The sequence below is a fragment of the Sebastes fasciatus genome, chromosome 21, assembly GCF_043250625.1.
Source record: "Sebastes fasciatus isolate fSebFas1 chromosome 21, fSebFas1.pri, whole genome shotgun sequence".
Classification (NCBI taxonomy): domain Eukaryota; kingdom Metazoa; phylum Chordata; class Actinopteri; order Perciformes; family Sebastidae; genus Sebastes; species Sebastes fasciatus.
The window spans coordinates 3,601,858-3,615,042 of record NC_133815.1 but is presented as its reverse complement, the minus strand read 5'-3'; the positions used below and the strand labels follow the sequence as shown (position 1 = coordinate 3,615,042).

The window sequence follows — 13,185 nt, the reverse complement described above, 5'->3', positions numbered from 1 at the left end:
CTTGAAGTTAAAAATAACAAACTTTTTTGAAAAAGTTTCTATTGGTCCAAAGCTAACGTGGCTGGCAGAAATGGACACAATATGCTTTTTTTTATTGGCACACATGGTCTCCATCTGTAGATATGTACTTTTGTAATGGTACAGCACAATTTTATGATTTCTAGCAAATTATTTTGCGGACCCCACTGTGACAATCACTGCCCTATGACATCACAAGATGGAGACTTTGAGTTTCTGCTTTTGAGAGAGAGTAGCTCATGTTTACAACTACTGATTGAACTTCCCTACGCCATGGCATAACATTGGAATTATTTAATAAATCCGTTAGGACCTAGAGCAATAACCACAACAAACGGCAATAAACTATAGCTGCTTCTTTTTTTTTTTACATAATTTTATTAAGAAAATAAGTATAAAAATATAAATATAAAACAATATGACTCAGCATTCAAACAGCATGAATTGTCAGTGTATGACAGTTTTCCTACAACATACACTTTCCATTACATATTACACCTATATGATGAAATGAATTCACAGTTTGACAAATAAACTGCACCAACCACTCACATGGACATTGCTCGTCAAACAAAGATAGCAAATAGTATATAGGATGTCCATCATTAAAAACAATTTGTACATTTACAGTATTTAATGGAGGTGGCTGCAAAAACCACTTGACTCCTTCCCTAACCCCGCCCAAAACCCGGTCCAGTGCCATTAAACATCGATAGTATACAATACTACTATCTCTCAGGTCAATTACAAAACACATTGTCCACACCATTGTTCACAAAAATCCTAAAATTCAAAGGCATCTTTACTGATTATGACCAAAAACAGTACAACTTTGAGAATTATACTGTATCTCCATTAATGAGAAAACTCAGTTCAAGTCTTGATTTCCATTTCAGAATCCACAAGTGGATCGCAGGAACTTCTGTTTGTGCGTGTGTGCGCCCACGCACGTGTGTGAGAATCAAATAGACTACTAGTTAACTAGCGAGCTAGCTAGCGAACTAGACAGATAAACAGATAGATAGCTGGATAGATAGGTAGACAGACAGTCAACTAGCTGGCTAGCTAACTAACTAGACAAATAGGCTGTCTGGCTAGCTAGCTAGATAAACAGACAGAAAATATGGGCTTTTAAAAAAAAGCGAGAGCGCCGCGGCTCCGCTTAGGTCTCTCTGTCGGGACTCTTCCCTATGTACATCTCGGCCAACTTTTTAAACTGCGGTCCCCAGTTGCTGAGGTAATCGTAATCATGGTCCCCCTCAGTGGCGGCCGACTCCAGCGAGCTGAGGGATTCCGCCAGTGACCCGCTGCCCTCGTAAGCGTACGTGGCCAGGGAGTCATAGGGGGGCGCCGTCGGGTCCGAATCGTTCTCCTGAAGCCTCCCGTTAATAAAGTCTCTGACATCCGTGTTATCCTTTATAGGTGATGTCCTCCGAAAGGGAAACAGCATTTCGGGAATGATGTCCCTGCGTAGCTTGTTAGCATCCATCACCTCTGGGTTGCGCAGCGTGCCGATATCAAAGGCCTGAGTGTCCTCCTCTCCGCCCCCTTCATCGTTGTAGCTGACAACGTTGTCTCTGACATCCTCTTTGGAGATGATCAGAGGCTCCTTCTTCCTCTGTCTCCTCAGGGCAGCAAACAGCACCACGATCACTACACCAAAACAGTGGGAAATACAGAGAGGGAAAGCTCAGCATAAGATGTGTGCCTCCTAACATGTGTCATGCATTAAAGAGCACAGGGGAGCGGGAGCGCAGAGGGGAGACACATTTGCTACCAGTGATAAATCCCCAACACTGCCTCAGGCATTCACCTCCTATTATTAAAGATTCAGTGAAAAAGCTTTTTCTTTCCTCTTTCCCTTGAACGGCACATTCACTGTATAAAATGCACGGCGGTTAGATGATCCTTTTTTTTTTCTCTCTCTCTCTCCAGCACACAGCCTCATATCTCATCTCCTGCATTCTCTTTCAGCAGTAAAAGACAATCAGAGATTGCAGAGTGAGCATGTTTCCAGAGAGTGGCACTGTGTGGTAGCAAGTTTTTAAATAAACCCATAATTCTTCAGAAAAAAGAGGAAGCAATCTCTCATTTCGGACAAGCACAAGTCCTGCTTCACCTGTGCTCCTTCCTTTCCCTTTTTGTCCTACCAGCAGGTACTATAGTTGTCTACCTGCCTCCCACCTGGGTGTTAATTACAACGCCTTCAACATGGGTTGAATGGGGGATGGAGGTGTCTGTTTCTAAGGATCTTTACGGACATTTGTGACTGACCAGTGCCACAGTTTTAGACAGTTTCATAGGGCTGCAACGCGGAGGACCAGATAGGGAGAGGCGTTCCAGCTCAGCGCCTGCCCGTCGGAGTCAAGCAGAGGTGAATGAGACAGTCTGTCAGGAGGGTTCAAGCGCGAAAAGCGTCAGATAATGAACAGATGTCATGATATTTTGCTCAAGAGGAGTGCATGGAGTTTAACCTTCAGTGCACTCGACGTGTGAGAGAAGATCTGCCCACCGCCAGACGCCGAATTTAAAATTTGGAGTTAAAACGAGCAGATGGAAGAAAAGCTGGTCAATACTAATGTGCTTGTATCACTAGTTTAGGCGGGGCGCGGATCTAATGGCCAAAAAAAAGAGGCCGCGACAGAAAGTTCAACACATGGAAAGGGTTAGAGGCTCATATGCAGGACAGTACACACACACCCAAATGCATGAGGACAGTGTTATTGAACACTCGTACAGTATGCACGGAATTCTACAGTCACAATGTCTAGTCAGTCATAAATGCTCCTATCAAGCACTGTGCTTGGCCGAGCGAGGTAAAGCTCAATGACAGTTGAAACCCATTACTTATTGATATGCCCTTGACCATAAGCACTACACATTTCTGCTTTTTGCCGGGTAAAACGATAGGCACTTTTGCTGTTGTGCCCCGTATGCTGTTACATACTGCATTAGATCACGAGGAGGGCTGAAGTGGTGCTTTCAGATGTCAGGAATTAACACGCAACCTGCCAGGGACATACACCGAGCATTTTGTTAAGTGGATTTATTTGCTAATGAATGGGGTGTAGAACCGCGGGAGTTTCTGAGGGGACAACTGCAGTGTAAAACAGAATATGCAAAGTAACCTGTCTTCAATTGGACCTGCTTTAATTACTAATGATCACTTACATGTTTAAAAAGACCCCTGACAAAACCTCCTGGAGCTCTCGGTACTGCTGGGTTGACATACTGACAGCATCAATTGATTGTTCAAATGACTGAAATGGCTTATTTTCATGTTTTCTTGACAAGTAACCTCATGTGGTCATGTGAAGAATAAAGGAAGTACTGTGGCAGGATGTGTTTATAGCGCCTGGAGAAAAACATCAGGGAGGATGGATGGGCGGACAAAGTCTAAGGTTTGCATCAAGAAAAAGTTAATCTAGCTTTCTCTTAAGTATGACTCAGATGTTTCACTGAATAACAAAGTAGTTTGAGTGCTCACATGAGTCATTATTCTATCGGCCACATGGATCGTTTTCACTTCCAGAGGACTTAACTTTGTCATTTATATATGAGGTGAATCATTCCAGTGTGTTGTTTTGAATACTATATGATAGCGCTGTTTAAGGGCCACATCTCCTTGCATCAACAATTGTGAGTGTGTAATGTCACAATAATGGTTTTAATACATTAAGATGCTCAGCTGGTGCCAGCCAGAGTGGGGACTGCTGGCAGAAATGCATATTTTCAGTAACATTTTATTGATTGCAGTGAGTTGGGAAAGCTTTCAATCGATGTCCTGTTTGTAATGATAGACCTTGTGATATATTTTCCCTCCTTCTTCATGTAGGCACTCAGCTGCATGCACTTGAGCAAAGCAGCTCACTCTGAGCCATGTTATTGACTTCAGCACCTTGCATTGGCTGCAGCATGGATCATATGACTGTAAGGCCTACCTGGAGTGCTAATCGCACATGCTTTCTTTGTGTCATGTGTGCATACCATTGATCAAAAAACACTAGCATCAAAGGAGATGTTTGACGGAAAAAACACTGTATCTTTTGGTGAGGTCATTAAGATCATTTGTCTGTTTCTTGTCCTATCTGTAATGCTAAAAAGACAGCTGAGGACAGCCATGGTAGCATTGGAGGTCGATGTGGATTGGACAAATATATGCTTTCATAGTGCTTACATGTCACAGACATTCATGTGACTTTCTTGTCAAAGAAAAGAAATGTGACATGTTTGACAAGCGGCAACGTCTTTGGAGTTAATAGAATTGACTGTTCGCTAAACCCCACCCCCGAACAGTGATTCTCCAATCATGTCTTTTTCTCTTCTAAGTGAGACTACTTAGAACTAATTAGTACACTCACAGCCCAATTCACAAAGATGAATGAATTGCACATAACTTGCAACACTTATCTGCCCCGTCTCAAGGTCTGATTCACCAAAAATGTTGCGCTAATTATAGTACGGCGTAAACAGGAATATAAAGTTTTGAAGCTGAGTGCAATTTAACGTTTTTTGCATCCAATTGTGGCAAAGTATAAATGTTGCCTTTGCGCCCAGAACACAGTAGGCAGAACAATGGCAAGAGCACGCATGTAACTGTGACAGAGAGAAACCATATTCGGGATTCATTTGGCCATGATCAGTGGAAAGTCTGGGTGTGACACCCCTTGCAAATGCGCTTCAGTTACCACCAACTCGCTGAAGATGCTAATAATGTCACTGTGAGTGTGTGTGGCTATTAGCGCTGATCTTTGTGAATAGGACTGTTTTTGCAATGAGGCTCATTTGCATAGAAAGGGGCCAATGTTGCGCCAAATGTATGCACATTACCTAATTTACATACTATGTGTAAATGGCACAGGAGCACCTATTTGCTATTTGCTTGGCAGCACAGTTGGGGGTGCATTACACCTTTTGAGGGTGCTTTGAGAATTACACCATTTTCTTTTTTAATTGGTCAAGTTTTAGCGACCGCAAACCTTTTGTCAATTTGCCCCTGACACACTTGCGTACAAAACATCTTAAATCTAACCTCTGTGTTGCTTTCCAAGTTTTTTTTTTTTTTTAAAGTAATCATCTAAACAGGGTTATGTTAACTGCATCTTTATTTGTAATATTGTTATATGATACGAGGGCTGACTAACAACCCTACCATGCAAGACTGGGCTGCTCTGTATTTATGTGTCTTCTATACGGGCTGCTGAGGTTGCTGACTTTTTGTCCTTTAGCCGTCAAGTAGATACTTAAGACCCTTTTACAGGGCTCTTGGAGATGGAGTTTTCAACCAACTCAAGTTGCCAACGTTAATTAGCAACAATTGTCATTTTTATCCAGTAAAATCAACGGTTGCTGGCCAGAAATGACATGCCTGCCTGCTTTTGCTAACTTCTGTGAGAAATAATAGATCCATTGTTTCAAAACACGACGACACGTTTTGAAATCTGCCATCATTATCACTATAAATTGCATAATGTGCTATGCCAAAATGGAAAACTTAGCATGCATAGCAACAGTAACTAAGGGGGCAGGATATAGTAAAGGATCATTGGAGAGGGATAAAGTTATATGGTATACAGATATCAAAGCCCTGTGAGGCCAATTTGTGATTTTTGATTCTGGGCGATATAAATTCTATGGACTTGACTTGAGTAGAAGAACTGAGTTTGTTGCTACAAGCAGAAACAAACATCACAAGATGGACAAGAGGGTTCAAATAGACATGGTCACACACACATGCACATACACATGCTCATACAGGAGGCGACTTACTGAGGAGAATGATGACACAGAGCAGTATGGCCACCAGAGCTCCAGTCGTGAGGCCATCTGAAAAGGGCAGGACCTCGGGGTTACAGGTCTGCATGTTTCCACGGCTGTCACAAGCACACACGCGCACGATCAGCGTGCTGGTGCTGCTTTGAATGGGGTAGTCATTGTCCGAGATCACGACGGGCAGGAAGTACATGCTCATCTCGCGCCGGCTGAAACCTCCCCTCCGCGTCAGGATATTGGCAGTGTTATCTGTGGAAAGATGCAAACGGGTAAAGCTCTTCAGTGATGAGATGTTTCACTTAGCTAAACAGTCGTAGGGGGAAGATTCGCAAACTCTATTTCCTTTTCTTTGTATATCTGGTGACGGACGGCTCCTAATAACTTTGCAGGGCTGTTTAGAATACTGGCATCTTGAGTAAAGATGTCTAAATAGTAATTAAAACCAACACCAAGCAGATTAGTAACAACCTGTGTTAATTGACTATTTTTTAAGAATATATTTTTTTTTAGCAAACACAGCTTAATTAGTCATTCTAAAAGGACATAAGCATGGCAGTTACGCATGGACACACTTTCTTGCAAAACTAATTAAAGTCCAAAGTTTGTTTGTAAAATTCCGCTTAGAGAGGAATTTCCAGACTCTGCTGCTGTCTTTTCATTTTTGTCTACTAGCTTTAGTTAATATTTACATTTACTGAATTCTAAAACTATGACTAGGCATACTGAAACTGTTATGCTTAATAGGAAGGGAATACACAGATCCAGCATTTGAAGTTGTCCAATATGTTACTGCACGCTTGCTGAACGACCTTTACATTTCAGAGGAGTTGCGAACATTGCCACTCTTTTCATTAACATATTTGTATTGTGTAACAGGGAAACTGAAATCTGTCCGTAACACAGTGCAGCATAGATAGGCTACACTCTCTCAATGGAAATGTATACATTTTTTTTTTCAAATATATTGTTTGTACTATGCTGTAACTAAGGATTTCCGGCACCATATTTAAAGTCAAATCAACCAAGATTTAAATCCTTACACTCACAACATTAAGGTTTTATTTTAACATGCATAGAGAAGCATTTAGATTTGTTTGTTTTTTTAGTAAAAATGCAAACGTGTATCTTACCTTCCCTGTCAACAATTGTGAAGTTTGGATTGGTGGCACTTATGCTAAAGACGAACTTGTGTCCAACAAGAGGTTCGTCCGTGTCAACGGCACTTATTGTTTGAATCAGCTGCGAACAAAAGAACAGAGTATGAGACACCACATGGAAGCTTGTAATTATTATACTTAGTAGGGAAGTCTAAAGGAATCTAATTGTAAACACGATGCAGAGCAACACATTTGTATATTTTGTTTCATCTACTATTTTTATGTGTTGTAGTTTATTGCCAAGACTGTGCCACTGTTGTAAAAGAAAAAAAAAAGAAGCATTCACTGAGAGTAAACTGGAGCCCATCAGATACACTGCAGACTAATCTGCAATTAGTGAGGAGTGTTTGGATAATTAAGGGATTTGCTGTCTCTCGAAACTCCAAAACTATAAACACATGTGGCTGCAGTGTGAATGACTGCGCCCTAACACAGATCTGTCAGCACGCACCATGCACATGGAGTGAGCATTGTGGATGCAGACACTTCCTCTGTAAATGTCAAGGCAGTGACTGATAGATGATCACTGCCAACTGCTGTTTGGCTCTTCGCCCAATAACACTGGAAACGGTTTCCTGACGTAGGAAACGGCTCCCCTGAGACCACCGCCTCACCATCACCACACATGCTCCATGCTTCCAGGTTGATTTAATTAAAGATAATTTATACGTTCATATACATTATAGTGATTATGAATCCGGCACACGTATATCAAATAAAACCACAATCACACTACAAGGATTTCTGTGATATCGTTGATAAATCAACAACATTATGAGTAACAGTTTAGCATATGTCAAAAAAAAAACGTGTGACACAGCTTATAATAAACCTTAACCTATCTTAAAATGATTACATTAGCTAAACACATCCATCTTTCAATATTCCATATAGAAGATGATGAATTTTAAGCACCTGTCCTGCTTTGACATTCTCACAGACAAACGTGTCGTAGGACATCGCAAACTCAGGGGCGTTGTCATTGACATCCAGCACCTTGATGAACACGGGCACTCGAGTGGTCTGACGTGGGTTATCTGAAATAAATAGATTTAAAAAAAATAACATCAGCATGTTTTTTGCAGAATTAGAAATATGACAGGAGTTAATAAAAGTCATAATATAGGGCTGCAACTAACAACTAGTTTGATATTTGATTAATCTGTTCCTTTGATGAATTGATAAGTTATCAAATAAAAAGGGGGAAAAATATATATTTCCAGCATTTTATTCAGAAACAAAACTTATTCCTTGTCTTCTTGTACAATTCTCTTTTACTAAAATAAATAAATAAATATACATTGGGGATGCAGCCATAGCCTTAGCTAAATCTCCCGCCTCCGGCAGATTTGTGTCCATTTTGACGGACAAACGCTCGATTACAGGTTAATTTAAAAAATAAACGTAATCAACAAATACACCTTTCATCGTTTTTTCTCTCCGTTTTATGATGGATCAATGTAACAGGGCGTTTTACCAAGGTTCATCAGGAGCCCGGCTACATTGATCCATCACAAATGAGGAGAGAAAACAGACGGAGCATATTTTTGATATTTCTTCATAACAAAGAGCCAACTAATCGATAACGGAATTAGTTGCCAACTGTTTTTATAATCAGTATTAATTGATTTAATCAATTAGCTATTGCAGCACTCGTCATATTAGGAATTGCAACATAAAATACAAAACATTTACTTATTTCAGTGGCCACCACAGAGATGTTGTGCCATTTGGACATTTCTCTGTCCAGTGCTTTCAGCGTTGTGATGGTGCCATTCACTGAATCAATGTTGAACAGCCTCTCTAGGTCTGTATGTCGATCAATGGAGTATCTGAAAGAATATCACACAAACATGTTATTGTTAATACCAATAAAAATAACATTCCTTCATGGGAACATATAGCGCATTGTGTGTTTCTACGGCATTTGCATACCTATAGTGTTGCTCATAAAATGAATTGCAGTTATGATCTTTTCTGCTCGCACAGATCCGTCTTCACAAGACAAACACACACCAAAGTACCTCTTTACTTCATGAAAATGTGCTTTACACAGAGCATCAGTCGTCGCCAGAGAAGAAAATATATTCCACGCTCTCCATTGTCAGAAGATGATACATCTTTCCTCGTGCCTGCTCATTTGTCATAGTCAACTTTCATATCCCACTGAAATTTGAATATGCAACACAATACGCCGTGTGGCGTGGGCCGAGAGTGGCGTATCTCTTTGTCAGAGACAGGCAGGCGCCATATGTGTGGACTGAGCTGTGTGAATCGATACAGCAAATTAGGCTATTTTCACATTGACTTTGTGCGATGCCACAGAGGGCTTACATAATTGTGGGAAATAAACAGTGTCTGTATTCACTTCACAGGGCCGCCGCCATCTTCCACTGGGAAATAACCAGGAGGGACCCATGAATAATGTCCTTTTCTCTCCCCCCTCAACACTGACACATGGTTAGGCTGATGGATTAGATTTAGCCAAGTGGGCACATTTTCATCCTCCTGCTTAAAAAGACTGATAAGAGGAGACTTTGTATTTCTACCATGTGTTGCTTGTTTTCTTATTGATTTTATACTAGCACAATTAAAGCTGGAACAATGGCTTTTGAAACAATCACATTACCACACTAAAGCATTACATCCACTCGGTTGGTGAGGACATTTTTGCTTAACAGGTCATTGATTAATTTACCAAGTTTACTAAGTAGTGAGAAGTTAATTCCCAAAGATAATGAATGTGTTGTTGAAAAGGTGGAGGAAGGGATTTGGCATGTGGCTCTAACAGGCTGGCGCTGCTCGAGGTCTAAACTCTCCTCGCTGTGTGTTGTAACATACTTGACTGGCTTGTTGTCAGCGTCGGGGTCCCTGGCCGACACCACGCCGACGAAGCTGCCAGCAGCTGTGTCCTCATGCACCTCGATGATGTAAGGGTTCCTGGTGAAAACGGGAGGCTCGTCCACATCCTCCACGGTTACCTTGACCGTGGCGTAGTCTTTGAATTGCAAGCCGTGGATGAACCTTGCGTCTAAGTAGGTGTTTTTCACCTCCACTCTGAACTCATAGTCCCTCTTACTTTCGTAATCCAGTGCCTGGAGATGAAAGAGCATCAGAAGTCAAGCTATAGACTTTTCTCCATAAAAAAAAAATAAAAAAAACTGTCCGCCTACAGGATTTTGAAAGGCAATTCATTACATTTCATTTGTCTGCCTTTATCATATTCGTACTCTGAATTCTAAGTTACAAATCCAAGTGTGGAATATCTCGGAGATCTCACGGGGGGAAACTAAAAAGAGTTTCTAGCAAAAGACCGCTTTATATTATTCATTTCACAGGCTTAGGGTATCTGATTTTACACTACAGTTCAAAAATAAATTCCCGTCATATGTCTTTCTTACATGAATAAACCTTATCGCAGGGCTTTTTGTAATCTGAAACTCTATTATTCTGTCTTCCCATTGAAGTTAAACGTACATATTGAGGCAAGATAAAAATAGACAGCTCAAATTTAGTTGAAATTAAAACATACTAAAGCATGAAGAGAAACTCCTAAAGGGTAAAGAAGTAAACTACTAAAGAAATAATGATAGTTTAAAAGTAGGTCTGTCAATCGATTCAAATATGTAATCACAATTAATTGTGTGATTGTCCATAGTTAATGACATTTGATTGCAAATTAATCTTATTTTTTATCTGTTCAAAATGTACCTTAAAGGGAGATTTTTCAAGCATTTAATACTCATACCAAGATGGAAGTGGACAAATGTGCTGCTTTATGGAAACATATGCATATATTTATTACTAGAAATCAATTAACAACACAAAACAATGACATACATTGTCCAGAAACTCTCACGGGTTCTTCGTTTAGCACTATGATTTGCCCCAAACTGCATGTGATTATCATAAAGTGGGCATGTCTGTAAAGGGGAGACTCGTGGGTACCCATTGAACCCATTTACATTCACATATCTGGAGGTCAGAGGTCAAGGGACCCCTTTGAAAATAGCCATGACAGTTTGTCCTCGCCAAAATGTAGCGTTAGTTTGGAGCGTTATTTAGCCTTCTTTGCGACAAGCTAGTATGACATGGTTGATACCAATGGATTCATTAGGTTTCCTAGTTTCATATGATGCCAATATATTATTATATATTAATATATTATTATATTCTAGCTTTAAATGGAGCTCACTACAACCTAAAAATTGCAAGTTGCATTCATTTGTTAAAAAAAATCAGTGACATTAAAAGGAATTATTATTAACGTGTTATTATCTCATTAACTTAAACAGCCCTCAGGCCTATTTTTATTACTTGATGTATTAGTTAAAATGTAGTCTTTCCTTGGAACACTACAGCATTTCTTGAAGGCTATTCATTGCAGCCGTATAAAACATGTCACCTGTCACAAGAAGTGTTTTGTCCGATTGCACAGCAGTTATCAATCAAGTAACAGTTACATGACGGCTCACAGCGGCTGCGTTTGATGCTGGTTGCGGACCACAAAGCATGAAGCAGTGAAGTACATAAAGGAAGAATATGAAGCACAAAAAAGGATAGGAGATTTAGGAACAAAAAACAGTTACCTTTTTGATTATGATGACTCCCTCCTGTGTGGTTTGGTCGGTGATAATGTTGAATGTGTCATGACCCCCGACGACACTGTACTCCATCTCAGCATTACGCCCAACATCTGGATCATCTGCCTTAATTCGTCCAATGGCACCTCCGATCTCTGTAGACTCCACAGCAGTCACACGGAAGGAATCTGTACATGGCAGTGAATGAAACAAATTCATTACAGACCGTTTGTGTCATGAGTACGTCGGTTTGGGTCGGTGTAAACATGTTCAAACCGGTTTGAAGCCAAACACCGGACCGGTATACCGAATTTTAGTGCCACAATTGACTCAGCAGCCGCTCCAGAGGATAATATAATGACTTCGGTGTGACTTTTTTTCGGCTTCAATTCCAAAATGTTGCCATATTGGTGCAGTTTAAGTTTTCTGTCAGACTAACTCTGCCATGTCTCATCTCGTTACCCCAAAACACACAAACTTTCAACTCGTTCTCACTCCCAACCCGTCAAATACCGCCTCTTGGTCAGCGCCCCTCGACCTCAGATACCGACGCACGGCGGCACCGTTTATTGACAGTATGTGACGAACCAGGCTTTCAACTAACTTCAATGTAAACCCACCCGCAGTATTATTAGATGGTCAGAGCACCTGAACTAGTATAAAGAGCGTGATAGGTCGCTTAGGCTGGATGGGTCAAAGAAGAGACCGCTGTCCGTGGCCCGTGTGAAACTAAAAGTAACGTTGACATATGTTGTCATGTCAGTCTTAAGTCACGTGACTCGTCGGTATCATCAGTCCCGTGAGTCACCTGCTAGTCAGTGAAGTTAACCTCAACCACGATCATTTCTTAATCCTAACTAAGTGGTTGTGTTGCCTAAACCTAACTTCCTGTGATGACAGAAGTTTATTTTGAAAGAACACTAACACGCGTATATTGAGACACTGTCCCTCAAACGACCAAAACGAACTAGACCCAGGTCTATGAGTACATGTAAGAGATTTATTTTTACTTTCTGACTAAAGTTCAACTCATTAAAAGTCTGTTACTAATCATTACAGCAAAGGGAGAAACGTCCTCTTACGGTTAGCAAAGCGTGGCGGACTGTCGTTGACGTCGGAGAGGGTGATGCTGACTGTAGTGGTCCCCGAAAGGCCGCCCATCTGTCCGGCCATGTCTTTAGCCTGGATCACCACCTGGTAGTTTTCCTTCACTTCTCTGTCCATGCCGGGCAGCGCTGTCTTGATGGTGCCTGGAAAAAAAAAAATAACATTCTTTCCACCACTTTTGCCGATTTAATGGTAAACTTCGTTTTGGAAAATGTATTTGCTGCCTTACTGAAAATGAGATAAGATTAAGATCAATTCCGTCTCTGTGCCCAACCATGTCTCCTCGAAAATTGCATTTATATACTGCTAATTTGGTTTGCCAATTACATTTTGAGGGGAAATGTAATCGCTGCCTGGATTGTGTTCCCTGGCAACACGTTTTCTAGTGTCAGAAGTGCTATATTTATGTACAGCATGCACATCGTAGGAGGTGGTCGGGGTGAACGCGCCCACTAAGCGCAGGACTTTGAACCTAACAGCACGCAGGACTCAGGATGTCAAACAACAAAGGCCTTTCGGTTAAAGATGACTTCTGTGGTGCTGCATGT

At 41.0% G+C, this 13,185-nt stretch overlaps 1 protein-coding gene across 1 annotated transcript in view; it reads right to left on the bottom strand.

Annotated features, from left to right (window-relative positions):
• Positions 1–388: 388 nt before the first annotated feature.
• LOC141759627 (cadherin-10-like) overlaps positions 389–13,185 on the bottom strand; it is a 34,044-nt gene continuing 21,247 nt past the window's right edge. The window contains exons 5-12 of the mRNA XM_074621843.1: positions 12,613–12,780; positions 11,537–11,718; positions 9,789–10,042; positions 8,643–8,779; positions 7,863–7,984; positions 6,921–7,029; positions 5,788–6,039; positions 389–1,671 (exon numbers count right to left, since the gene is read on the bottom strand). Coding sequence (XP_074477944.1) covers positions 1,181–1,671; positions 5,788–6,039; positions 6,921–7,029; positions 7,863–7,984; positions 8,643–8,779; positions 9,789–10,042; positions 11,537–11,718; positions 12,613–12,780 — 1,715 coding nt within the window. The 3' untranslated portion in view covers positions 389–1,180. The remainder of the gene's footprint in view (positions 1,672–5,787; positions 6,040–6,920; positions 7,030–7,862; positions 7,985–8,642; positions 8,780–9,788; positions 10,043–11,536; positions 11,719–12,612; positions 12,781–13,185) is intronic.